The 25,251-nt window shown below is 54.5% G+C and overlaps 7 protein-coding genes across 7 annotated transcripts; 4 read left to right on the top strand and 3 right to left on the bottom strand.

Moving 5' to 3' along the window:
• Positions 1-518: 518 nt before the first annotated feature.
• On the top strand, positions 519-5,459 carry V2A60_004761 (GTPase activating protein; the record flags this gene model as incomplete). The annotated part of the gene is made up of 2 exons (XM_083256075.1): positions 519-552; positions 658-5,459. The coding sequence occupies 2 exons, from the start codon at positions 519-521 to the stop codon at positions 5,457-5,459; spliced, it is 4,836 nt and encodes a 1,611-aa protein (XP_083112201.1).
• Positions 5,460-6,197: 738 nt separating this feature from the next.
• Positions 6,198-8,689, top strand: V2A60_004760 (Mis6-domain-containing protein; the record flags this gene model as incomplete). Its single annotated transcript, XM_083256074.1, has 7 exons — positions 6,198-6,252; positions 6,360-6,807; positions 6,857-6,953; positions 7,031-7,201; positions 7,259-7,522; positions 7,573-7,690; positions 7,737-8,689. The coding sequence occupies 7 exons, from the start codon at positions 6,198-6,200 to the stop codon at positions 8,687-8,689; spliced, it is 2,106 nt and encodes a 701-aa protein (XP_083112200.1).
• Positions 8,690-9,672: 983 nt separating this feature from the next.
• Positions 9,673-11,557, top strand: V2A60_004759 (DNA-directed DNA polymerase delta subunit POL31; the record flags this gene model as incomplete). The annotated part of the gene is made up of 4 exons (XM_083256073.1): positions 9,673-9,719; positions 9,812-10,121; positions 10,205-11,231; positions 11,331-11,557. 4 exons carry the CDS (start codon positions 9,673-9,675, stop codon positions 11,555-11,557), a joined length of 1,611 nt encoding a protein of 536 aa, XP_083112199.1.
• Positions 11,558-11,970: 413 nt separating this feature from the next.
• V2A60_004758 (uncharacterized protein) lies at positions 11,971-14,223 on the bottom strand (the record flags this gene model as incomplete). Its single annotated transcript, XM_083256072.1, has 2 exons — positions 11,971-13,101; positions 13,138-14,223. 2 exons carry the CDS (start codon positions 14,221-14,223, stop codon positions 11,971-11,973), a joined length of 2,217 nt encoding a protein of 738 aa, XP_083112198.1.
• A 4,666-nt stretch (positions 14,224-18,889) lies between these two features.
• On the top strand, positions 18,890-20,010 carry V2A60_004757 (L-serine/L-threonine ammonia-lyase CHA1; the record flags this gene model as incomplete). Its single annotated transcript, XM_083256071.1, has 2 exons — positions 18,890-18,975; positions 19,077-20,010. 2 exons carry the CDS (start codon positions 18,890-18,892, stop codon positions 20,008-20,010), a joined length of 1,020 nt encoding a protein of 339 aa, XP_083112197.1.
• Positions 20,011-21,862: 1,852 nt separating this feature from the next.
• V2A60_004756 (kinetochore component CENP-S-domain-containing protein) lies at positions 21,863-22,633 on the bottom strand (the record flags this gene model as incomplete). The annotated part of the gene is made up of 3 exons (XM_083256070.1): positions 21,863-22,125; positions 22,321-22,444; positions 22,604-22,633. The coding sequence occupies 3 exons, from the start codon at positions 22,631-22,633 to the stop codon at positions 21,863-21,865; spliced, it is 417 nt and encodes a 138-aa protein (XP_083112196.1).
• Positions 22,634-22,995: 362 nt separating this feature from the next.
• V2A60_004755 (WSC domain-containing protein) lies at positions 22,996-24,344 on the bottom strand (the record flags this gene model as incomplete). The annotated part of the gene is made up of 2 exons (XM_083256069.1): positions 22,996-23,834; positions 23,888-24,344. The coding sequence occupies 2 exons, from the start codon at positions 24,342-24,344 to the stop codon at positions 22,996-22,998; spliced, it is 1,296 nt and encodes a 431-aa protein (XP_083112195.1).
• Between the last annotated feature and the right edge of the window lie 907 nt (positions 24,345-25,251).

Below are 25,251 nucleotides of genomic sequence, written 5' to 3'. Positions count from 1 at the left end.
GCTGCAGCCTGCAGCTCATCGCCGCCTTAGCAAGAACGCCAGCTCGTCCGTCACCTGCTGCCATCACCACGCTACATCCGCCTCGTCTTCTTGCGTTTCGTCCTGTTTGACTTCTCTATCCTGCTTCAATCTTTTGTTTTCCTTTTCTTCACAGGGCGAAACGGCTACCACTCCTCTTCCCTCGTCCCATCCTTCCCCGCCCCCGCCGATGATCCTCCTATAGCTCTCTCAGCATCGCAGCTAGTCTCATAGCGGCAGCTCCCTCTCACCTCGTTTCTTCTTCCTCGCCGTCGTCAATCCCGCTCCTCGTCGCCATACCATTTCCACGCTCGTCACTCGTTCCGACTCGGCACCCCGATCGCGGCTTCTCTGCCAGACTCCTCTATGCCGTCAGCCTCCTACCCCATCATCTTTGTCGACCTTTGAATCATCAAGGTCGCCGAACGGTACGCTCTTCCACTGTCGCATAACAGCCCACTTGCACCGCTACCCAATGGTCCACACCGGGTTTTGCAGCCATGGCAGTTCACGATGCGGGGAGACCTGAATCTTGTACTTGTTCTGTTCTTCCCATCGTGTGCGCCCATCCGCCGGCATCTGGCAGCTATCTTCCCATTTCTTGGTTATCCCGCTCCTGTCAGCTCAGCTAACGCCCAGCGTCTGTTCTAGAGTCTACCTTCTCGACGCGTTGCGCCCAAGACGACGAGCACATGTCTCGACAGCCCGACAATGGTGTACCGTCATCAGACTCGGCTCGCCCCAGTGGCCTCAGCAACGTGCTTCGTGGACTCACCAGCTCCAAGAGCAGTCGCTCGCCACCACACATCGCCTCGCCCGCTGCAGCTCAGCCAAAGACCGAGTTTGTAAATGCCACACCCATCCACTCCCGCGGTCTGGCCACAAACCACATGGATGCCCTAGAGCTCCTGAGATCAGGTATCCCAGCCGAACGCATCTCCGCCGCAGATACCTTGCGATATGCAATTTCCGAATACCCATTGAACCCCGTTCTCGACATATGGTACGCTGCCAAGGACTTAATCGACGAAAACAAGCCTCAAGCTGTCCGAGTTGCTGGCTGGGAGCTTTTGACCGAGTGTGTCAAACATACGTCTTCAACAGACCTCGAGCGACAGGAGTATTTTCAGACAGTAACAGCCCCCTCCCACCCTGACGACTTTCATCTGCAGCTTGCCGCCCTGGTTGACTTGACCAATGGCGGCCGCAAATTGGCTGGCTTCGACTATGAAACCATCCCCTTGTTGATAGAGTGGCTACATCAAGCATACAATGCCGCCAGGCTAGCCCGCAAGAATGCTGCAAGAGGCTCCAAATCATCCAAACGGGCAGCCGCGTCAGGTGAGGACCAAAATCTGGCACAGTTATTCTCCTTCATCCATGATGTCATGAAATTCGGTTACAATACAGCTAGCGAGGCCACCGTCTCCAAACTCATTGATATGCTGCTCAATATCTGCATGAGTACCAGCGTCGAAGACGATCTCAAGTCTTGTATTTCTATCCTCGACGTCATTGTTACATTTGGCTCGATCCCCAATGACAAGCTCAAAGAATGCGTCCAGGTACTAGGGTCCATCTTCTGTCTCGTTCCTGGCCTTCATAAGGGGTCTTGGCATACACTAGCAAACCTCTTCAAGTCTCACAACGGTCAAGCCACCGTGCGTATCTTGCTTGACATTCTCCGAAACCTCTCACCAGATTCTCCCAACGACCGGGATACCAGCAGAGAAATTCGCGGTGCACTTGCGGTGCTTCAGAAACTTCTGGCTAAGAGCACAGATAAAGGCTACCCAAGTGTCCCGTACGCTCTGCTGGTTGACGGCTTAGCGACCGCCCTCAAAGCATCAAACTCCATGAGGGTATATGGCTCCATCGTACAGCTCCTCAATACTTTATTTGATGACGGGACTGGTCAAATGCATAAGCTCATCATTGATGAAGACTGGTCCATTGCCCTTCGCGTGTGTGCTGAGTGCTACAAACGTGTCATTGCCGCAGTCGGTGACAAGACCGCAAAGGAAGAGTCCGCCGAAGAATTCCTTGTCATCGAGTTGACAACCTTGATCGCACGTCTCGACCTTTTGATGAACCAAAAGACAGCCAACTATATCCCTCGTCAGACAATCATCAATTTCTTTACCCAGGCTCCAGAATTGCTCTCTGATGCCACAACCATTACCGTTCTCAATTACTTTCGAGAGTTTCGATGTTGTTCACCTTCCGACCTAGACTGGGAGGAGAACATTTCTTTGGTGCTGGATGCCTTCTTTCTCAATCGCAAGCGGCCTTCCAAGACCCGCCTCATCGCGTTGAGCACAATCATGGATGCGTATGATGTCGTGGATTTGGTTGGTGATGGGGCAGAGCAGAACTTTATTCCTCGCCTAACAAAGCGAATTATTCGAGATGTTGCTGAGGAAACTGATATCCCCGTGCTCAGTGCCATAATGGTGTTCATTGTTTCTGTGGCCAAATCTTGCGACATGGAATTATTCGGCTTCATCATGGACACCTTCAAAGGAATTGTTCCAAACGATAGGGTCACATCTCCTGTCATAGGCTGCCCCCCTGTCATTTCCAGTTTTGAGAGCGACACCGAAAAGCGCGACCTGTTCTCTGAGGAGTCGCCATCTAACACTGTGACGCGAGCCTATGTTACCATGTTTCTGCAATTGATGAATTCTCACCTGGAAAAAAGTGTTTCGCTTTTCAAAGTCCTGGTTAACATTGCCAAATCTGGACACTGTGAAGTTGACGCACGTTTATCTGCCATGAAGCTGCTGTTTAGACTTCGTGCGGACTGGGCTTACAGAATATACGTCACCAACTACCTGGATGTCGACTATTTGGCCTCTTCTATATGCCGCACGGAGGCGTCCCTGGTCAAGAAAAAGAGCGAGGAAGCCGCCGAGACCATGCGTCTCTCCCGAAACGAGCACGCAACCCAGGTGCGTCCGTCCAGAGGCGTCTCATTCAGCCACAGCGAGAGGGGCATACCTGTCCGAGCAGCAAGTGGCACGAGCATTCGACCAGCTACCAAACACCGGCAGCTTTGGCAGTATCCTGACCCGGAGGCCTTGCCCTGCGAGGCTCCTAGCGCGATCAGCCCTATCCTGGTGTCCCATGTCGAGCAAGATGACTCAACAGATTCATCCTGCTCAGACTCGTCCACACCTACCGCGGCTCGTGCACTAGACATTTCCTCGTGGCTCGATGGAATTCTTGCCATACTGCAAGGTGCAAATTGGGAGATCTACAGTTTTGTGCTAGTACACTTGCCACTACAGTTGAGCAACCATGCCATCTTCCAGAGTGCGGTTCCGCAAGTACAGGAGCTCCGTAAGGTGGTGTGCGATCATTTGCGAACGAACACGCTCCCAGATCCCCCAAATATTCATGGTTTGAGAAAGGCGGACGTAGCCATCTGTCTATATCAAAGTTTGACAATGATTCTCAGCTACCATGAGTACTTTCAAAAGTCGGAGGAAGACGAGATTGTCAAGACTTTTGCGCAGGGTATTTCAGGATGGGAACGCTCTGCAAAGGCATGCATCCATGCACTTTCTATCTGCTGTCACGAACTTCCACTATCCATGAGCAAGTCACTGGTGCAAATATTGACGCAAATGGCACAAATCATCACACAGCCTCACGTATCTGTTCACATTCTCGAATTCCTTTCATGCTTGAGCCGAATGCACACCGTTTATGTTAACTTTAGAGAAGAAGAATTTCGCACAGTTTTCGGTATCTGTTTTCGATATCTTGATTACGCGCGAGAAAAGCGGCATTCCAACCGAAACAGCAGGGCCAGCGAGACATCAACACCCGTAACACCGCAGCCTGACCACCCCGAGAATAATCACACTCGCCCGTCCGACGATTTGCCACAATATGTACACGCCATTGCTTACCATGCCATCATATTCTGGTTCTTGGCCCTCAAACTTCCCGATAGAGCCAATCATGTATCATGGATCATTAGAAAACTTTTTACCGATGTGGATGGCCCAGCCCAGCAAATTGAAGAGCAAGCTGTCACCTCTGTCGACTTTATGCAGCGTGTCACATATGCTGACGCAGACGAATCTGCCAAGGATCCGTACTTCACAGAAGACCGGTTTGGCCAGATTGGAAAGAAACGATGGCTCATTGGAAATAGCATTGTAACGGTGAAGCAAGGCACACTGACAGGTTGGGCCCATGTTGTCAAGCGACAGCCGTCAGGTACTTCTGCCTATACGATTCGCGAAGCTTATCGGCCGCCGCCGCTGCACCAAATCGAGAATCACCTGGATATCGCCAGAGAAGGCCAGTCAACCAGCCACGCAATCTTGCCCAACCATATTCTGGTGCAGCTCCTGTCTCCCATTCCCCAGGGCTTCGATGGTGCACGACCTATCGCGTTGCCTGATGATGACGCTGTTGATCGAGCTATTCGCGTCTTCGATCGCAGCTCTAGTCTTGATGGGCACAAGGTTGGCGTTGTATATATTGGCGAGGGCCAGACTGATGAGGCTGAAATCCTGGCCAACGTGTCTGGAAGCAGCGACTACATTGAATTCCTCAATAACTTGGGCACTCTCACCAGGCTCAAGGGTGCCACGTTCAATACGCAAGGACTTGATCGTGAATACGACTCGGATGGCGAGTACACATTCTGCTGGCGTGATAGAGTGACCGAGATTGTGTTTCACGTCACAACACAGATGCCAACCAATCTTGAGCGGGATCCTTCTTGTACCATGAAGAAGCGGCACATTGGTAATGACTTTGTCAACATCATTTTCAATGACTCGGGTAATCCATTTAAATTTGATACCTTCCCAAGTCAGTTCAACTTTGTCAACATTGTCATCACCCCTGCCTCGCGAGCCTCCTTCATTGTCCGACGAGAGATCAAGCCTGAGTCGGACCTGAGCCAGCCATTCTACATGGTCAAGGTCATGAGCAAGCCAGGCTTTCCGCCGATCTCGCCAGCCTCTGAGACCAAGATGGTATCGTTACGAGCGTTGCCAGGGTTTATTCGACTCCTGTCTCTAAATGCGACCATGTTTGCCATGGTGTGGCATAGCCAGGAAGGCGGGGAGCACATTTCCTCTTGGACAAGCCGTCTCCGCGAAATTAAACGTCTGCGGGAACGCTATGGGGCCAAGAACACGGCTGTATCGTCTTCGCCTCCTGGGACGTCGCTGTCAGGCGGCCTCGCTTCGGGGCCTGGGGATTCTTTGCGACCAGCCAGTAGTGTGCGAGATAGTCTAAACAGCCTTCGCCGAACCAGCGTGGCGACTTTTTTTACAAGCGCCAGCGAACAGACGTCTCATCGATCGTCTGTCCTATCTACATCTACGACCACAAACGACACGGAGGTTGGCCTTTTGGCCAATCCAGCCTGTTCTGTTGTGGACTCTGTAGATTTTACGAAATGGGCATCCTAATCGAGCCCCCTTTCCTCTTGTACGAATGAGTCGATCAAGTGGGTTGGAATTTCGCTTTACCGGTTGCATCAAGTGGAACAAAAAGTTTGGGGGGCGTAATGCGATTTGATTGTTGAATTTCAGCGGTTTATGTACAACTGTATTGGGTCTTTTGTTTTTAGAATCGTGCTCAAAGCTCTGTATTTTGCATACAATACCACTTCGCTTGGCTGCAAGTAGAGGATGTTTTTATAGCGATATCGTTCACGTACTGCATTTTGACTAGCCTCGGACGTCGCCTACTGAGTAGGTTGTTTACTTGTCGTTTGCCGTCGGCAACTTTGTTCTCACCATCTACTAGGAAACGTGTGGGCGCTACGTAGGGCACCACGGGCATATCCCGCTGCGAGAACTAAAGAGAGACTAAGTTACTATCTAAATAGAATCATATGAAGAATAGAAAATCCCATTTACAATTGACTGGGCTGTTCTGCGCAAATGCCCTTGTAGGACAACTTCATTCGAGAACTCTAGGGTAGGCATGGGGTGGCAGAGGTGGCGCATTTATAAGGGCAACGCGTCTTGGTTTGCCGCTAATAAAGCCACCATACACTTGCCTCATCTGTCAACGGCCGAGGGCAGAACACAACCTCTCAGAATACTGTAAAAAACTGCCACACAGAGCAGACACCAAGGGACCGGGACGTCTTTCATTTATTTGACTGAACTACCTTTCGTTGAGGCTGGCGGTGCGCCACGATGCCGGCCTCAGGAGACGATGAGATCAACAACTTGGTCGCTGACATTATTGCTGGTATGAGACGCCCACTGACCCAAGCTGTATCGCCTGATCCTGCCTTTGATTTTGCCTCCTAAAAGACACTAAAATACACCTGCTAACAAAGGTATCATCCAAAACAGCCTCCAAGCTGGCCCCTAAGGCGCGCGCCACGCTCATCAAGCCTTCGGTCAACAGCCTCGCGTCCCTCGCGTATGAGCGCGGGCTGCTGCCAGCGGCGCTGGACGAGCTGCTAGAGCTGGTAACGACACCTAGTTTGCTCGACCAAGCTAGTCTTGGTATGCTGCTGCGTGGGCTGTACCCGGTGACGCGGGTGTCGGGCGCGAGCGCGCTGCGCGTCGTCGGCGCTCTGGGCCACGGTCGGCTCAAACCGTCGATGACGATCCAGGCGCTGCTGCTGCGGTGGCTCATCATGGTGTACCACGTTCTCGAGGCGCCGGGCGTGCTGTCGCAGGCCTACCCTGTGCTTTTCAATCTGCTAGACACGGCGGCGATACGGCCTCAGCTGACGCATCTGCTGGCGCTGATTACGAGGAGGAAACATGTGCGGCCGTTTCGGATCCAGAATTTGTAGGTTTGCAAAGATTGACATGGCGGGATAAGGCTAATCGATAGAAAGATTGAATCTATCACGGCAGACGGGCAATGATCCGACGCTGGTTGGCTTACTCCGTGTATATAAAGACTACTATCCAGAAATCATCGTCGGCGAGGCAGTACGCGGGCGTGCCTCTGCATTCAAGGCACGTTGTATATATGCAAGATACTGGGTATATAGACTGACTTTAAAAAGCACCCCGACCCGTCATGGCGAGAAAGGCTAGACGAATTACAGGAAGCGCACTTACAACAGACGCAGGAGCGCATGTCGCGGCCACGGGACGCCTTTCGCGTGCACAAGACTGTTGGACGCGGCCAAAGAAACAAGGCCCTGCCCTCTGTCCATACAACACATGCCACTGAGGTACGTTGGGAGCACACCCTCGTCTTGAGCCGGAAATAACGTGGGATCCGCAACCAGGACTCGATAACTTTGGAAGAAATCGAAAATGTTCAGAGTTTTGTGGAAAAGATGGATAAGCTTGAGCTACCAAACCAGCTGGTCGCGGTGCTGGCCGACCCGCTGCTCCAGAAGCTGCTGCTACTGCGACCCAGTGCCGAGTCGTTCATGCGCGTAGCTAACTGGCTGAATGCGGCCCTACAGGATGTTATTGACGGCGACGCAGACAAGGCGACGCTATGGGAGATTATGGAGGTCGTGCGGGACTTTGTTGTGCAGACCAAGGTACGGCGGATATCAAACTCCAAAGTCTGACTGTTTACTAAACGGCACAGAACTTACCATCCACGGTACTCAATTTTTTCGCGCGCTTCTTTGAGATCTGGAGTGGTTCGGGGAACAAAGTTTGCATCTTTCAGATTCTGGCATACACGCCCCTTCATGACTTTCAAGGTAAGCATCAGCTCTGCACTTTGTGCTCGGCGACTAACATGCCCAGAACTATACCGGCTTGTGTTTCAACCGCTGGAAGCTGCCGTGGCCGATAACCAGTCAGCCACGCAGCTAGGGTTGCTCAACATGTATACCAATTTGGTACATCACTGGACTTCTGTCTTGAGGTCCAGCAAGAATATCCCGGCACATGCCAGTCGCACTATTACAAGCACTGTGCAGCATGCTGGCATGCTCGCCCTCACTCTGCTACAAACCAACCCCACGCTATCCAGCGAGTCGGCCATCCTTGCCTTTTACGAACAGAACCTGGCGCTCCTTGCCGATGAGACTCTCAAAAACTACATTTGCATCGAGCTGCCGCCGTCCGTGCTCATTTACCTGCTCGTCTCCAGCCAGTCGCTCGCCACGGTCGCGCGGCTCTGCCACATCATGGCCTCGTACAAGAGGGGTTTCGAGACCGCCATGAAGATTCGCGGCAGCCCCGACAGGCCTACGATAGACGCATCTTCATACACACACATTGAAGTCAACCGGTACAACGGTAATTTACTCGACATTGTCAACCTGCACTGGCGGATGCAGGCATTTGGGATCGAGAAGGAGGTGGAGCAGGGCTGCATGCTGCCGCGGGCGGCGTACGCGCGGCTCGAGCGATACGTGGCATCGGTGGACCGCGGCTTCTCGCTGGCGGCGATGCTCTCGCTGTCCTATTCACCGCTTTTTTGCTTGCAGAGCATCGAGACGCTGCGCGTGCTCGAGGACCGCCAGATTGCCGTGGACACGACCATTGAGACGCGTCACGCCGGACCCGTCTCCCAGGAGAGCCTGCGCAAGCTGGGTACCTCGGGTGGCATCCGCATCAGCTTCAACGGGTATCGGGCTAGTGTGCTGGAAACTCTGCGGGCCAAGGGCATGGCGGGCGTGGAGGAGCTGCTCAAGGTGAGCATGCCGTCGGTGGCCAAGGCGATTGAGAGCTGGGCGAGTCGGGAGTCATGAGAGGAATATGCGTTGTGTATGATGGTGAGCGGTTCAAGTTTACGGTTCAAAAAACGATGCAGACGACGAACGATGAACAATGATGAATGATACCCTTCTCCCAGCATTTTGACTATTCATAGATGTACTGAAAACCAAGATGTCGCTGCTTGTATTGTTGACACAGAGGATATGTAGATTCTCAGGCGTTGTATCGGTGGAAGATATCTTGTTGGTCAGGCAATGGTAACTGTTGCCCGTTCGTGGGGTGCAAAACACGGGCACCGAGATCCAAGAGTGGCGAAGCGGTCATGATGGTGATGATACGAGTGAAGGCATATGGTACTGAGGTACTGATATGTATTGAGCGGTTGAACTCAAATCAGATCTGGTTTCACTTGTTCGAAGGGCACCAATCCTGGAGTTGATTTGCAGAATGTAGATTATGGCATTGAACATGCACCACAGTGCGTTGGTAAAGAACCACCAAGCTCCGGAGCACTTGAAGAATTATCTTCATTAAACCTTGCGATATGAAACAGAGAACATGGTCTTTAGATTGCACATAGCTCATTCATCCGCAACGAGGACGTACATAGTCGCATAAGACGTACTCTTTTTAGCAAAATCAGTTACGAAGACCCGCTAAGCTCGAAATAAAAAAATTACATAAATCGGAGAGTCTGAGAACAGTGACTCAATAGCAAAATTATAGAGATGATTGCGGAATCAAGTCGTTGTCTGTCTGAACACCATGCTGCGCGACCAGCCCGCCTCCCCACAGTCACAGTGCCACTCTACGCGCCAACCAGGCGTCGCGTAAAACGCGGGTACCTTGAACTTTGCTAGTTACTCAGTATAGCCACTGCGCCTACAGACTGGCAGCTTTTGAAACGAAATCAATTGTTCACCTTGACTCCCCCGGCTTTTCGTCTTGTCTTGTTTTTCCGAGCCCTCGGTATTCTCCATTCGCGCCGCCCACACGCGGAAACGACCCCCTCACCATGGTGACGCTCGAGGAGGTGTCTGGGAGCTTGCTCCAGAAGCCCTCGTGAGCTACTCCCCCCCCCTTTATGCGCCAAACGCCTGCGTGGCCGACATTCTCCTCATGATGACGCAGTTCTGACCATTTCGCTATTCCAGAGACACACCCCTCTCTGTTCCGCCCCGCGACGGCTCCTCGTACAAGCCGCTGTCGACCTTTGTCCTCGACAAGCAGCGCTCCTACCAACAGCAGTACGGTGACATGTACTTTCTGCGGCTCACCAAGATCAAGCCCGCCGTCGAGCAAGTCGCGGCGGCCGCCTGGGATGGTACTACCATTGGCGGCGAGACGGCTGGCAAGGTGGACCGCGTGCTCGACGTGCGCCAGGGCGAGCTGTGCTGGGTGGCCGGCACCGTCTACATGGACATGGCGCTGAAGCCCAATATTCTGGAGGATGTCTCCAAGGATGTCAGTCGCGACCAGCCTCGTTGCGTCGAGACGCATCTCTAGTCTTGCTTGCTTTTTGCTAACCCCAAAAATGTTCCTCGCAGCGCTGGCTATCCGCACCCGTCTCGACACAGAAATACTACTCGGACGATGGCAGTGACCAGGTCACGCTCGAAGACGACTCGGGCCGCATCCGGCTCGTCGGCGACATCCTCAAGACGGTCCCGCTCGTGACGGGCTGCATCATTGCCGTCATGGGCACGGAAAACACCAGCGGCGAGCTCGAGGTGCTGGACCTCAAGTTCCCCGACCTGCCGCCGCAGCCCGAGCGCTGGGCGCTCTCGGCCGGGCCGCCCAAGGCCAACGGCAAGCACAAGGAAGAGGAGGACACGGACATGGCAGACGGCGACGGCGACGACGACGACGTCAACTCGCCGGGTAGCAGTAACCACAAGCAAATCGCCATCGTGTCCGGGCTGTCGTTCTCCGGCGTCGACGCCTCGGCCGCCGTCGAGGTCAACCTGCTGCTCGAGTACCTCCTCGGCGAGAGCCTCAGCCCGGGCGCGCAGTCGCAGGTCTCGCACATTAGCCGCCTCATCATTGCCGGCGACTCCATCGACCCGTCTGCCAGCGCGGCGGCGGCGACGGCGACGGCGACGGCCACTGAGGAGGACGGAAAGAAGAAGGCTGACACGGCGGGGCCGGCGGGAAGCAAAAAGTACGGCTACGACGCGAGTTCCTACAACGCGCTGCCGTCGCAGCTCTTTGACGAGTGGGTGAGCGAGCTGCTGCCCTCGATGCCCGTCACGCTGCTGCCCGGGGCGCGCGACCCGGCCAACGCCAGCTACCCCCAGCAGCCGCTGCACACTGCGCTGTTCCCGTCAGCGCGGGCGTTTGGCGCCGACCCGACTGCGCCAGGCCCGGCGGCGGCGGCGGCAGCGGCAGCGCCCGGGTGGTTCGACAGCGTGACGAACCCGTGGGAGGCTGAGATTGAGGGCTGGCGCGTGCTGGGCACGGGCGGCCAAAACGTCGACGACGTGTTCAAGTACGTCGACAGCGACGACAGGCTGGGCATGATGGAGGCAATGTGCCGGTGGCGGTGCTGCGCGCCGACTGCACCAGATACGCTGTGTAAGTATATTTCTTTGCCTTCCTCCCCCCCCACCCCATGGTTACGTGACTCTTTCTAACAGACTGTTCTCTTTTCTCTTCTTTTTTCTCAAAATCCAGGGAGCTATCCCTTTCAAGATGATGACCCGTTTGTGCTCAAGTCCTGCCCGCACCTGTACTTCGTCGGCAACCAGCCCGAGTTTGGCACTCGCCTGATCCACGGGCCCGAGGGGCAGAGCGTGCGCCTCGTCGCGGTCCCGTCCTTTAGTGTGTCCGGGGAGATTGTGCTGGTGGACATGGAGACGCTCGACGTGACCAAGGTCAAGATTGAGACTTCGTCGGTCTAGATTTCGGGGGGGGGGGGGGGGGGGGAGAACAGGTAAAAAAAAGGGCCAACAAAGAAAAAAAGGAAAACAGAGGGCAATGTAAGGCTGCATTACATGGTCATGACGAGTTATGATATTTCAAAGTAAAAAAAGGAAAACTTCTTTACTTTATTCCTAATGTTCCATTAAATCCCACTGATCTCCGTCGATGTGCTGTATAAATGGGCTCGGTGCATATTCAGCGTTCCCTTCGAGAACATCTTTAGCATTGTCACCAAAAGAGACTTGCAGGCCATATGCTCGGTGGACGAACATGTCGGGATTCGAAGCAAGCAAACAACATAAGCGAAACAAAGTAGCAAAACCCTTTTTTTTTTTTTTAGCCACCACGTCAAGCAACGCTTCATGACCTCTCTTGTAGTCCTTCTTGACAATCACTCCTCATAATCTCCATCCTCTGCATCATCATCCGGAATGGAAATCTCTTCATCCTCCTCCGTCTCGTCCCCATCGTCGTCGCCACTCCCATCTTCCGACGCGGCGTCGTCGCCATCGTTGTCCTGGACCGACCCGTCAGCACCACCACCACCGCCGCCGCCGCCCTTGGGTGCACCGCGCTTCCCGTACCGGTCGTCCCGGCAGACGGCACCGAGCACGCGCTGGAGGTCGGCAAAGGCGACGGCCATGGCGTCGACGCGCGCCTCGCGCCCCCGTTGCATGGCCTCGTCCGCCGCCCAGGGGTCGGCGACGCCAAACTCGGTCGTGAGCCGTCCGGCTTGGTAGTCGACCATGCCCACCTCGTGGGTGTAGACGGGCGGGCCTTGGTCGTGCGAGGCGTCACCGGCACCACCGGCACCACCGGCACCGGCGGCCATGCGACGGCGTCGCGAGCTGCGCCCCGGGGCGTTGGCCCGCGGCGGCGGCAGCAGCCGCACCGTCAGCTTGTCGCACGAAAGCTCCTTGACGGCGCGCATCAGCGCCGTCTCGCGGCCGAACCAGTCCAGGAAGGTGAAGAAGCCGCGGCGCGGGCCGGCACCGCCCGCCGGGGCCTCCCACATGGGCACCACGCGCAGCTGGATGCTGGCGAGCCTCGTGCGGAAGCAAGCCGCCTCGCCCTCTGGGTCGCGGTCGTCGCGGTCGTCGCGGTCGTGGTCGTGGTCGCCGCGCCACGGCCACCACGGGTAGCGCTCGGTGAAGACCTGGACGGCGGCGGCGGCGCGCGCCTGCGCCTCCTGGTCGAAGCGGTTGTGCTCCGCCTCGACGGCGATGCGGCGGAAGCGGCAGATGTAGCGGTCGAGGTTGATGTCGCTCTTCTCGAGGGGCGCCGGCCCCGCGCGGCGGTGGCCGCGGCGGGCGACGCGCCGCGCGGGGCCCCACGCGGGCTGCTCCTCGGCGTCGCTGGCGAGGTGGGGGCTGTCGTCGTAGGCGGCGGCGACGACGTCGGCGACGCGGTTGGCGCCGTCGCGGAGCAGGTAGAGGAACTCGTTGGCGCCGTAGAGCACCGCGGCGCCCTCGCGGTGCGCCCGCCGGCAGGTGGCCAGGATGGCGGGCCGCAGGGCCAGGTTCTGGTTGCGGTACACGAGCTCCTAGCTGGCGTGCACGCGGATCGGGTCCGGCCGGACGAGCAGGTGCTCGTAGATGAGGACGCGCACGATATGCGGCAGCGCGAAGAAGCCGTCCTCGGCAAAGGAGGGTGGCCCAGGGTCGGCGGCGGCGGTCAAGGGCACAACAGAGGAGGGGGAGGAGGAGAAGGAGCAGCGGACCCGGGGTGCTGATTCGCCGTCGCGGAGAGCAAGACTGCGGGAAAGGGGTGCGAGGGCGGCTTCGCTCTCGGAAGAGGGCGCGGGACTAGGACTTGAGGACGGTGATGTCGGGGTCGACGACGCGGAGGAGGAGACGGACGGCGGCTGCTGCCCATTCATAAATAGCCCCAGGGCGAGGATTCCAGCATCAGCCTGGGCAACGGCCGCTGGGGAGTGTTCGATTGTTGGTATGGGGTCATCGCAATAAGCAGTAGAAGGGGGCGTCGCCGCTGGCGTAGGCGGAAAGAGGGATGGGTCGAGGCCTCGAGGTCCGTCTTGCGTCTCCGGTTCCTCGTGTCTAGATCTTCGTCGTTTTGGGTCCTGTCTGGCGTCGACGTCGGTATCTGGAGAATGCTCCGACTCTGAGCGCCGGCGCTTTCTCGTCTTTTTCGTTTTCTTGCTTTTGTTCTTCTCCACGCCGGGCGTGGCTCTGGGCCGCCACATGTACGTATCCCGGAACCCCATCTCCGGCTCGTCGTCGTACGGGTCTGGGATCCGGGGCTCGGGCGCGAGGACCGGCCCTTGGTGGTAGAGGACATCGCGCGGGGTCTGCCGGAAGCTGCAGGCGCTCTGCATGCCGCGCCGCACCGAGGGGGCCAGCCGGCTGAGCTGCGCGTGGGTCGGGCGCTCAATGTCATGGTGCCGGTACACAAAGGTGAGGTCGACCTCTTGGCGCTCGACGCAGAACTCGGCGTGGTCAAAGTCGGAGAGGTGGGAGCCCTCGCGCAGGTCCCGGAAGTGGCCGTCCGAGGCCGGGTCGCAGTCTCTGCGCAGCGTGCCCGACTGCTTGCGCCGCTTAAAGTCTTGGGCGAGCGAATCTGTGTAGGGGAGATGCTCGACGCCAATGGTCTTGAAGCGCCTAGGCTTGGCACGTTTGGAAGCCATGCTGCAAAGAGAGCGAGGTTTGTCTTGTCTGAAGCGAGTGAAATGTCGGAGCAGCTAGTTTGATGCAAAATTAAACAAAAAAAGAAAACAGCGACAAGTATTGAAGAAAGGATGCGAGATGGACAAAGTTCTAAAATCTGTCACTGTTTGAAAGCGGGTGCCGACTGAAACGTGTTGGATGTAGGATGATGGTTCACCGCCCGGATGGAAATCACGGTGGGTCAGGACGGTAAATCAATGATTGATGCTCTTGACTGTTCAGAGTACTTGAAATTGTTATGCTATGTTGAGGTGATGAAGAATCGGCATCTTCATGGAAGCGGGTTGAGGTGCGGGTGAGAGGTTGCAGGTTCAGCGTTGATGCGCGGCTTTAGTAATTAAAGGCAGCACTGCGGCAGCCCTTTTCTTTTCTTTTTTTCCCGAAACAGAAAAGCAGATGTTTAAATTTTTCAAACCATATTTACTCTCTGTTTGCTACTTATTGTCACTTTTCGAGCCAGGTGAGGCTTGGGCATCTGACGCAAACTGACAGCCGGCTGGCGCTTCACGGCCAACTCCAGCTAGCCGCGGTGCACTGAGCAATGGGCCGGGCCGCAGCACACCGGAGCCGCGACAACAGCAGCATGCATGTATGAATGTACCTAGGTATGCAAGCAAGCAAGCAAGCAAGCAACATTGCCCAATGATTCGCCCAAGCCGACGTTTTATTTCGTCTTTAGTGCTCGTTTTGTGGGCTGCTGCCTGTCCATCGGCAGGCAATGAGATGACCTTGATGGCAGATGTATAATGGCACATGAATTATTACGCAACTGCCGGAGCGTAAAGGAGGTAGGTAACGCGTACGGATCACCATGTGGGAAAAGAAGAAAAATCGGCGGGACAGGCGGACGTCAGTAAGTAGACACGGCCTGAGCAGTCAAGATTAAAGTCCAGAATGGTTGTCTAGGTTCGGACAAAAGTCGGCATGTAGTCCTTCTTTGACCTCTTCTTTGTACTAGAACTCATTTTTAGCGTTTTTTTTTTTGTCTTTACGCATTCTTCTTAGCACACATCATCTAGTAAAGGATTTGGCAAAAAAAAAAACAGAAAGAAAAAAAAAAGGAATCCACACCACCGGCCGCGCCCCCTCCCGCTAACAAGCCTCCAACTCCGGATGGGGCCGGTCGTGTCCTTGGCCGTGTGTCGTGTCTGTGTGTACCTATGTAAAATTCCCCGCCGACACCCGCCTGTACCAGTAGGCTGTGAGAATCCCCCCTACCCTCAGCGGGGGGTTCTTTTACATTTTCTAGATTGGCGGCGGCACGCGGGGGGGGGAGAGGGGGTTGAGTTTTGAATCCAAAAGTCATGGTAATAAGAATTCATAAAAGCAAGTGAGAGGATCCATCTTCCCACGCACAACAAGTGAGATGGGCAAGCTGTGTTGGCAAATGGAATCTTGTCCGTGTCCGCACTTGCCGCGCTGCCAGATGTTCCAAGGGAGGAGAATGGAACGGTTGCAGGGCCGGGCAGCGCAGTTCAGCGCAGCGCAGCAACTTGTTCCTCCCGCGGCGAGTTGTGAGACTTGTTGAGAGGCCAGAGAACTCGCCGATAGCCTCTCTACTCCGATTTCCGCCCAGGCCAAGGCTTCCAGAAACCACACGAAAAGAAAAAGTACGTGGAAAAGCGATGGGGAGAGGAAAGGGGCGGGCGGTCGAGGCTCGCGGTCTGTCTGGCACACGAGGACAAGGGGGTAAGAAAGGGTGTGGCTTTAATTGTACGGAAAAAGTACTTGACTACAGTAGTAGGCAACGAGCTACCACGAAAGATGGCACCAGGACGGATCTGAACCTTGACAACAGGTGCATGGATGGTGACGAGTAAGTTATAATCGCGACAGTGTATAATGATGGTACAAAGATGGTTCCAAGACGGATCGAAACTTTAACAGCAGGTCCACGCACCAATGATGACGAATGGGAAAGGTACCGACAGTGTTTTTATCAGTGTCGAATGGGGAGTCTGTATCCATTCTATTGCCAGACTCTGGGCAGCAAACCGCGTGAATGGCGTCGCAGCTGGCCGATGAGGCGCGCCATGGGCCGGCTGGCTATGATGCAAGCCGGCGTCGCCATGCCGACACCAGGTAACAAGGTATACCGGTATCCCAGTATCAGTACTTGTCGGTTCGCGTCGAGCCAACCAGGAGCTGCTGGCAGGCGACATGCATGCAGGCACTGGCTCCCGACGGCACACGGCCTCTAGTCCGCCTGATGGCTGGCTGGCTGGCTGCCTGCTCGAGTTTTCAGCCAACCAAACCTGATACATTGGACAGGTCTTTACTTAGAGAGCAAAACCCCAAATCTTGACTAATAAACCACAGGAGCAACCCAAAAAGTGAAAACAAAAATCTCTGTGTGGATCAGGCTTGTCAAAGCTGTTACCCTATAACAACGTAATACGTAACCAAAATCGACGGGGCCAACGGGCGTGTACTCCACCAGAAGGGGGTAGGGGCGGCGTCCGGGTCGGTTTAGCAAGCGGAACCAGGCAAGGGCAGAGAGGGACGAGCAATAATGAGAATTATTAAAAATAATGCAAAAACGTCGTCAGTACGGAGTATCATCAGTATGTGACTCGGATCTACTTGTTGCAATGTCTGGGGCAGAGTGGGGAGGCGGGCAAAAGTTGGTGAGCGCGCATATGCGGAGTAAGTAGACGGACGGACAGACGGACGTCGATGATGACAATGAGCTGGGCTTCTTCCCATCCGAAAGCAAGGAGATTTGGTGTTGTTGCCTTTTTTTTTGGCATGTGCAAGTGAAAAGGCTGCAGCAATACTCGGCGAGCTATTATTCGGAAGAAAAAGGCAAAGAAAAAAGACAAAGGCTGGCTTGTGAGACGCAGCCATGGGTTCCTAGACTCTCCGTTGTTCCCCGGCATCACAAGATCAAGGCAACATACAGACAGACAGACAGACAGACAGACACTCACATGCGTTGCCTGATCCGTTTGTCGGCGCGCGCAAGGTGCTCGTCTTACCGCCCTGGGATGAAACACGGGCACGAGACGATTACTATCCGGGTAGTCATCTCATCAATGGTGTGGAGGGTGTTGTGTGTGGTTGTCCGGAATTTTTTATTTTGGGTGTGTAGGAGCGAGAAGCATTGTTGGCCGGTCACCTGATCGGTGCGTGAGCAAAAACATGACGGTGGACAGAAAAGAAGATGCGCTGCCGTACTTTTTTTGGTGCTTGGATGAATTGAGATTAGATGCAAGTAGATACGGAGAGCACAAGGCACGGCCGCCGTGCTCCGATACGCGGCGATGGCGCAGGGGGGTAGTAGGCTGGCTGATGTTGTCTGGCTCTGCTGTGGGTGATTTTGAAGTATGGATGTATCGCTGCCCTTGTTTATCAGCATCACCGATTCTCTTCCTCCTCCTTCGTCTTCTTCCTCTTCCTCTTCCTCTCTTTCTTTGGCGGAGCTGACATGTACTACCCAAAAGAGACTAGCTTCGGTCCGCGCTCCCCTCAACCACGATTTATTTTAGGAACCGCCAGTCCGGGCCAACCAACCAACCATCTAACCCAATGAGAGAGATGGAAGTGTGTGGTTTTTTTTTTATTGTTAGCGGCCAAAAAAAAAAAAAAAAAAAAACAAGGAGTATAATATTGGCTAGATGGGTTTTTTTTCCCACGTCTTGCCGCGCTAGAAACGGACCTACACAGTTTTCTCAAGTCTACTTTGCCCTAGGACTACGCCGGCTGCAGGCTTATTCAACCGAACCATGAGGAATGCTGCATCAGATGACAGGCAAAAAAAAAAAAAAAAAAAAGCACTTGCATGAATCTATTGGCGTCTTTTCCAAAAGATCAAAAAAAAAAAAAAGGAAAGGAGCTCGCTTGCTGCCTCAATTTTCATGTGCTCACCGCATACATAGCACAGAAAAGAAAATGTCATCCTCTGCAAGATGGGCGGACAAGACTGCACATGGATACACATTCATGCACCATGACGGCACATAAAAAAATGGCAAGAGGAATAAAAAGGATGATAATAATAATAAAAAGAAGAAGAAGACGGATACATGCTCGGTACGGCGTACACCCAACTCGATTCTCACATCCGTCCTTGTTTCATTCTCCACCGTATAGCCACTTTAATGGCCACACCATGACAATCTCCATCCTGCCTCATCGCGTCCCCCATAATCGCACGCCCCCCTCTCCGCCCCCCCGGCGGCCGGCTTCTCACGGATTCCTCTTCGCCGTATGCCGTCGAGTACCCTTTCCGTGACGCCACCATACAAAGGGTACTTGTAAACGCACGCCTCCGTTCCTCGCCCTCGCCCTCGTCTGTCCTGGACCTCTGACTCTCTGGACTCTCTGACCACCAGCAAACGGCCGGCCTCCTCCCCCCCCCCAACATTGGTACTTATTCTCCATTTCCCCAGCTTCTCGCTTCCCTCCCCTCCTCCTCCTACATTCCCTCTTTCTGTTAAACTGAAAAAGAACGAAATAGACTATTCTGGTCCTCTAGTCTTTTCTTCTCTTACAACTCTTCAACCGAGTTTCAACACTAATACGTTGCTGTCCTCAACGCCCGTATACCATCATCTCTTCCCTTTCCTCTTCCTCTTGCTCTTCCTCTTCTCTTTCACACAGACCAGTTCAGAAAAAAAATTCAACATGGGATCCCTCGGTGGTGAGAGCACCCTTCCTTGGGTCAAGACGCCCTGCGTCTACAGTACCGCCGTTTCTCGTGCCGTTGGCTGGTGAGTCGCTCTCTCTCTCTCTCTGTTTGCGGTGTCAATTTGCTCCCGCTCTTTGCATGTACAAAAAACACACACCCGGCCACTAACACCAAAAACCACAGCAACATCTATCTCAAGCTCGACAACCTGCAGCCGTCGGGCTCCTTCAAGTCGCGCGGCATTGGCAACCTCATGACCCGCGCCGTCGCCCACCACCCCGGCGAGGTGCACTTTTACTGCGCGTCGGGCGGCAACGCCGGCCTGGCCTGCGCCACGTCGGCCGTCGCCCTGGACCGGCCGTGCACCGTCGTCGTGCCCGTCACCACGTCCGAGTTCATGAAGAGCAAGCTCGTCGCCCTCGGCGCCCGCGTCGAGCAGGTCGGCAAGAACCTCTTCGCCGCCGAGCAGTACGTCAAGCAGGAGCTCGTCGCCAACGACCCCAACGGCGTCTTCGTCCCGCCCTTTGACCACCCGGACATCTGGGACGGCGCGGCCAGCCTGATCCCCGAGCTGCGCGACCAGATGGACGTGCCCGTCGACGCCATCGTCTGCTCCGTCGGCGGCGGCGGCCTCTTCAACGGCCTCATGCAGGGCATCGAGACCTTTCCCTGGTCCGGCAGCAAGCCCCACGTCGTCGGCGTCGAGACCGCCGGCGCCGACTCCCTCAACGCCTCCCTCGTCGCCAACGAGCACCTCACCCTCTCCGAGATCACCTCCATCGCCGTCTCCCTCGGCTGCTCCCGCGTCTCCGCCCAGACCTGGAAGTGGGCGCACTACCCAAACACCCACAGCCTCGTCGTCTCCGACGCCGACGCCGCCATGGCCTGCGTCCGCTTCGCAGACGACGCTCGCCTCCTCGTCGAGGTCTCGTGCGGCGCCGCCCTCGCCGCCGCCTACCGCGGCGACCTCCGCGCCTCCCTCGGCAAGGGTCTCACCGACGCCGAGTGGGCCGACAAGAACGTCGTCCTCATCGTCTGCGGCGGCTCCGGCGTCTCTCTCCAGCTTCTCGACCGCTACGTCCAGGAGTACGGCCCTCACTCTGCCATCAAGGTCTAACGACGCACCATGCTCCTCCCAGCATTCGACAAAACACACGACTGTTCAACGGCCCGACCACCATTTTTTCCCTCGAGAGACTTTTCCACAACAGAACCACATTTTCTTTCCTCATTTCTTCAACTTAATAAACGAAAGACTTATCCACGACGACCATGATTGGAAGCCGCGAGGCTTTGCGAATTCTTCGACGACAACTTTGCCCTACTACTGTTGTGCTCGCCGACCAGCACAGCTTTTTTCTCCTCCCCCCCGGAATGGAAAGAACTTTTAGAGAAAGATTTGTTGCTTTCCTTTGTTTCCTTTGCATTTTTTTTTGGCGTGTCTGCGAGACACAAAAATCACTGGCAGGCGTTTGTACTTGCTTTTGTTTTCTTCCTTCATCTTAGGTATTAATGCGGACAAAAGACCGTTTTCAGAGTCTTGGATTTAAATGTCGCGGTTTAACTACTACGAGCATTTCTGGGACCAAAATGTTTCTCTTCTTCTTTTTTTTTCTACACTCACGCAGCATCTCAATTCTGCAAGGGGCTGGATCCCTCAGAAGCATATCTTATATTTTACGACATGAAAGGAGGAACGGGAAGCTTTTACGACACGAGATACCCCTATTTTGTTTTTTATGATTTTTACGATTTAGAGATACCCCCTCACCTCCCCCCTTATAGAGAGAGAACGACATGGTCTGATAGGAGGACAGACCGCAACGAGAGACTTTCGCGAGGCCTGAAACATGGCTTTGCATGATTTTTTTTCCTTTTGGAACTTTTCTTCTTCTATTTAGTTAATAAAAGTGACGACCGCGTAGAAATGTCATCGTAGAACAGAAAGCCACCGATCTAAATACTTCTCACGATCAAAAATCGACGAGAAATCTAGGATGGGTGGTTTTTGGTGTCTGTCATCCATGACGGCGGAAGCCATCCAAAAATATCGGTCGCGAAACGTAGGACTAACTTTACTTTATATGTGTTTGCGTTTCCGTACTCTGTACACACACTCTTGTTTCATTTAGATAGGAAATGCCGATGAGGAGGTTGGATAGCAAGATCGCTGGTCGGCAGGCGGCCGGGGAAGAAGGGGGGGGGGGGGGGGGTGTTATCAGTCGAGGAGGTGGGGAGGCTGGCTCACAGGTGACAGACAGGCCATCTATATCTGGTTGCATCGGTTGGTATCAATTGGGGCTTGTTCTTTTTTTTCTCTCTATTTCTAATTCAGGAGATGCTATTGGGCCTGGTTTCGGATCAAGGCTGTGTGCAACGTTTTGATAACATGCGTGACTCCTCGTTGCCTATCCTTTTCCGTTACCGCAGCGATGCATGTCCCAGGACCCCGAACCAACTCGTATCCCATAATGGCCAAGAAAAGGAAAACATTACAATCAGAGAACTCTCATTGGCTACAATGTCGATCAAAGGGGTAAAACACGAGATAACGTACTGGTAGATTCAAAAAAGTTTAACAAAATACCCGCCCTTGTACGGAGTACTTGGCAACCCGTTGATAAACTGCTTGCGTCTTGCGCGGCGACGGGACGACGGACGCGGCGCGCGCTCTGACTCAGACTTCTCGTTATCATCAAAACCCGCCTGATAAGGCGATTTGCACAGCATGCCTCTCTTCCGAGACAAGCATTATCAGTAGTTTTTTTTTTTGTTCTCTTCCCGTATTCTGTTATTTTTATCCCATCGCCCCCTTTATCGCTTCACCGGATCGACCAGCAGAGAAGAAGAGGAGAGAACTAATAATAAATAACAATAAAATAATAATAGTAAAGAATGCATCATTTATATTCATTATCGTTCAAGACAAGACATGGGACGAAATCAGACAAACCACACTCCCCCCTTTCTCACCGCCCTGATATCCTCGTTGCTGCGCCGCCGCCCCTGGCTGCTCCTCCGCGGCCTCCTCCTCCTCCTCGGCCGCCTCTGCCGCCCGTCGTCGTCTTGGCCGGCGGCCTGTGCCCGCGCGCCGCCTTGCGCTCGTCAATGTACCCCTGCATGAGCTGCTGCAGGTCCGGGTTCTTGCGCGCGAGCAGCAGCACGTCCTCGGTGGTGACGACGCCGCGGCCGGCGTGGTTGGCAAACGACTCGAGGTCGATGGCGACGTTTTCTGCAACGGATTTTTCCTTTTCGTTAGCGCGCGCACTCTTTCCATCTCTCTCCGTCTCTATCTCTCTCTCCCCCTCTCTCTCCCTCTCTCTCTCCCTCTCTCTCTAGAAAGGAAAAGAAAATGTAGAAATAGACAAATGACGAAAATACATAAAAAAAAGCGAGCGAAGCGAGGAGCAAAAAAAAAAAAAGTTACCAATTTGAGTCCAGACGAGCTCAGTCAGAGCTCCGATGAATTGAGGCGTCGCGTTGCGGTTGCGCCGTAGACACTCCTCGTCGACGATTTGACCCACGGCGTACCAGAGAGCCGACTTGAGTCGCTTTTGATATTTTTTTATTAAGTCTCGTTGTTAGCCTAGATTTTCGTTGTCATGTTGAACGTGAGTGGATGAGTGAGTGAGTGAGTGCGCTTGCGTTTGACTCTCTCCCAAGGGTCTCTCTGTAGTATGTTGTGTATGTGTATGTGTGTATTTGCTTACGTCTCTATCATCTTCCATTGTGTCGGCCATTTTTTTTTCTTTTTTTTCTTCTTTCGGGGCTTTGCAACGAGTGGCAGTTGTCGTCCCGACCGTTATCGTTTCGATGCCTGGTTGTTGCGAGCGGCAAACGTCCGCCGCGCGACGCGTCTTCTTGCGTGGGGTTCTCTCTAATAAAGCATAGCCGCCCGCGCGCTTCTGAACGTCTCAGCCAACGGAGGATTACAACCAACTACAACAATACCACACACACACCTATACACACGCAAACAGAGACATGCCGGATTTCGTCGTTATGATGTGAATTTCGAATTTCAGGAAAAATTTTAGTCTTTATAAATGTCATAGTCCATGCCTACAATACGCGGCATCTATATGCACAACCTGTTTACATATCACCAGATCTCAGACGCAGCGTTGCCGCCAGCAGGTGGTGGAGGAGGTGGTGGGTTCACCGGCGCCTTCTTCTTGTACACGGATAGCCGGTTTGAGCCACCGCAGTACTCAAGATTGCTACCTCCGCATAGCATACCGCATTCGCCCTTGGGTGCTACAGCGGATGATGCCGCCAGCGTGTTGCCGCAGTAGCACTCTCTGCCGTACTCGGTGCCAAAGTACTCAAAGTCCTTGCAAAACGCCGCGCACACCGCGTTTGTCATGGTATCGGCCGCGTACGACGTGCCAGCCAGAGCGCGCGTGTTGTTGCCCTCGGTCTGGCACCCGACTAGCGTAAAGTCGCCCGCCGCCGGGGGCTGCTCCGGGGCGCCGCCGGGGATGTTGGGGTTCATGTACAGCTCGAGGCGGTTGCTGGCGCCGCAGTACTCGAACTGGTCGCCCGAGCAGACCATGTTGCAGTCGGCGAGCGGCGCGGCCTTGGTGTCGTCGGCGATGTAGCTGCCGCAGTGGCACTCGCTGCCGTACTCGGTACCGAAGTAGCGGTAGGCTTTGCAGAAATCGGCGCACTTCTCGTTGGTCATGGTCGGGGACGACGTGCCGCCATTGTTGAGGGCACGGTTGGTGGCGCCTTCGGCCCAGCACCCGACCATGGTGTACGGCGCGACGGTCGGCTTGTGCGAGAGCGTGCCCGTGGCCGTGGTGATGCTAACTGTTGTCGAAAACAGCTCGAGACGGTTGCCCGCGCCGCAGTACTCAGCCGGGTTGCCGCCACAGACCATGTTGCACTGATCAAGCGGCGCGGCCGCCGAACCAGCGCCAAGAGAGTTGCCGCAGTAGCCTATCATTCGTTAGTTTCCAGATTGAGACGGCGTTTCTGGAAGGGCGACTTACATTCACGGCCGTACTCTGTGCCCCAGTAGTTGTAATCCTTGCAGAAAGCCAGGCACTTTTCGTTTGTCATGGTATCGTCGGCCGTAAAGGCGCCGGATAAAGCACGGACGCTGCCTTCGGCCCAGCAAGACAGCATGGTGTAACCACCGAGTGCGGTCTTGTGGGTAGGAACAGGAGCAGGCGTAGGCGTAGGCGTAGGCGTGGGTGTAGGAGTAGGAGTAGGAGTTGGCTCCTGAGCCGCGGCCAAGCTGGCCAGCGCCAACACGGCGAAAGCCACCGACTTGGTCATTTTCAGGGTGAGTGCAAAAAACGAGCCGTTGGAGCTCGAATTGACGAATTGCCGTGTAAATGAATATATGAGCGTCGAGAAGAGCAACAGGCGTCGAAGAGGTTGAGCAATGGGCGATGCGCTTGGGCTGGTATAGAGGACAAGCTCGAGGACGAAGGCGAGATTCATCGAGGCTTTATGTAAAAAGGACCAAAGCTGCGCAACAAAAGCTATTGTCAAATATGGAAGGTGGTAGTCAACAGGGGTCTGCGTGCGTGCATATTAATCAACACGAGCGGCGAGACGTAACCAGCCGCTAAAGCGCACTCGTGGGCAACAGCTACAGGGCAAGACCATCTGCAGGTCGCCTTGCCACTCTGATCCATTCAATCTACTTCCATACGAGAGGACATAGTTGCAGAGCTTGTCGTCCGGTGCATTTCGGAGGGGTGGTGAGAAAGTGGCCGGTTGCTGTCCGCGCGGAACTAGGGTCTCGGCCAGGAACCCGCTAAAACGGTGCGGAGGCTAGGGCCTGATTCGGAATCCGGCGTGGGGACGGGCGGGCTGAGCTCATGGCCAAGCCGAGCTGATGAATTAAATGAATTGCATTGGGGCTGAAGAAGAAGAAGCAGAAGAATATGCAGATGTGTCGTTGCTTGTCGAACGAGTGGCAGGCATGCAGGCAGGCAGCAGGGTTACTTGGTCCCCTGGTGGGTTTGCAAGAACTGATGTTTCGGTGGGTCCTCTGGTATCCTCGAGCAAATCCTCATGCAATTGCTGTACCTCGATGGTCCGAAAAGATCTGGACCCTGGAAATATAGGACCAGTCAATCTTCAGGTAGACAATTGCGAGTCAAATACCGCACTCCACAATTGCAATGTATTGCTGCTCTTGTGGATTGCTCATTGGCAATTGCAGCTTTTGCTATACAACTCGGCGTGTCTCCAGTTGTCCAGTGCTAGCTTGTCATTGGCCGCACATCTCGGCCGCTCGCCACTTAATAAGTCTTGCCCCCAATTCATCAATCCGTTTTGCTGCATCTGCATCATCAATCCACGCCACCCATCCGCCCATCCAATTCGGCATTGTTTGCTG

Source organism: Cordyceps javanica, chromosome 3, assembly GCF_051103115.1.
Source record: "Cordyceps javanica chromosome 3, complete sequence".
NCBI lineage: Eukaryota > Fungi > Ascomycota > Sordariomycetes > Hypocreales > Cordycipitaceae > Cordyceps > Cordyceps javanica.
Note: the sequence above shows the minus strand (reverse complement) of the source record. Positions and strands in the feature narration are given on the sequence as shown.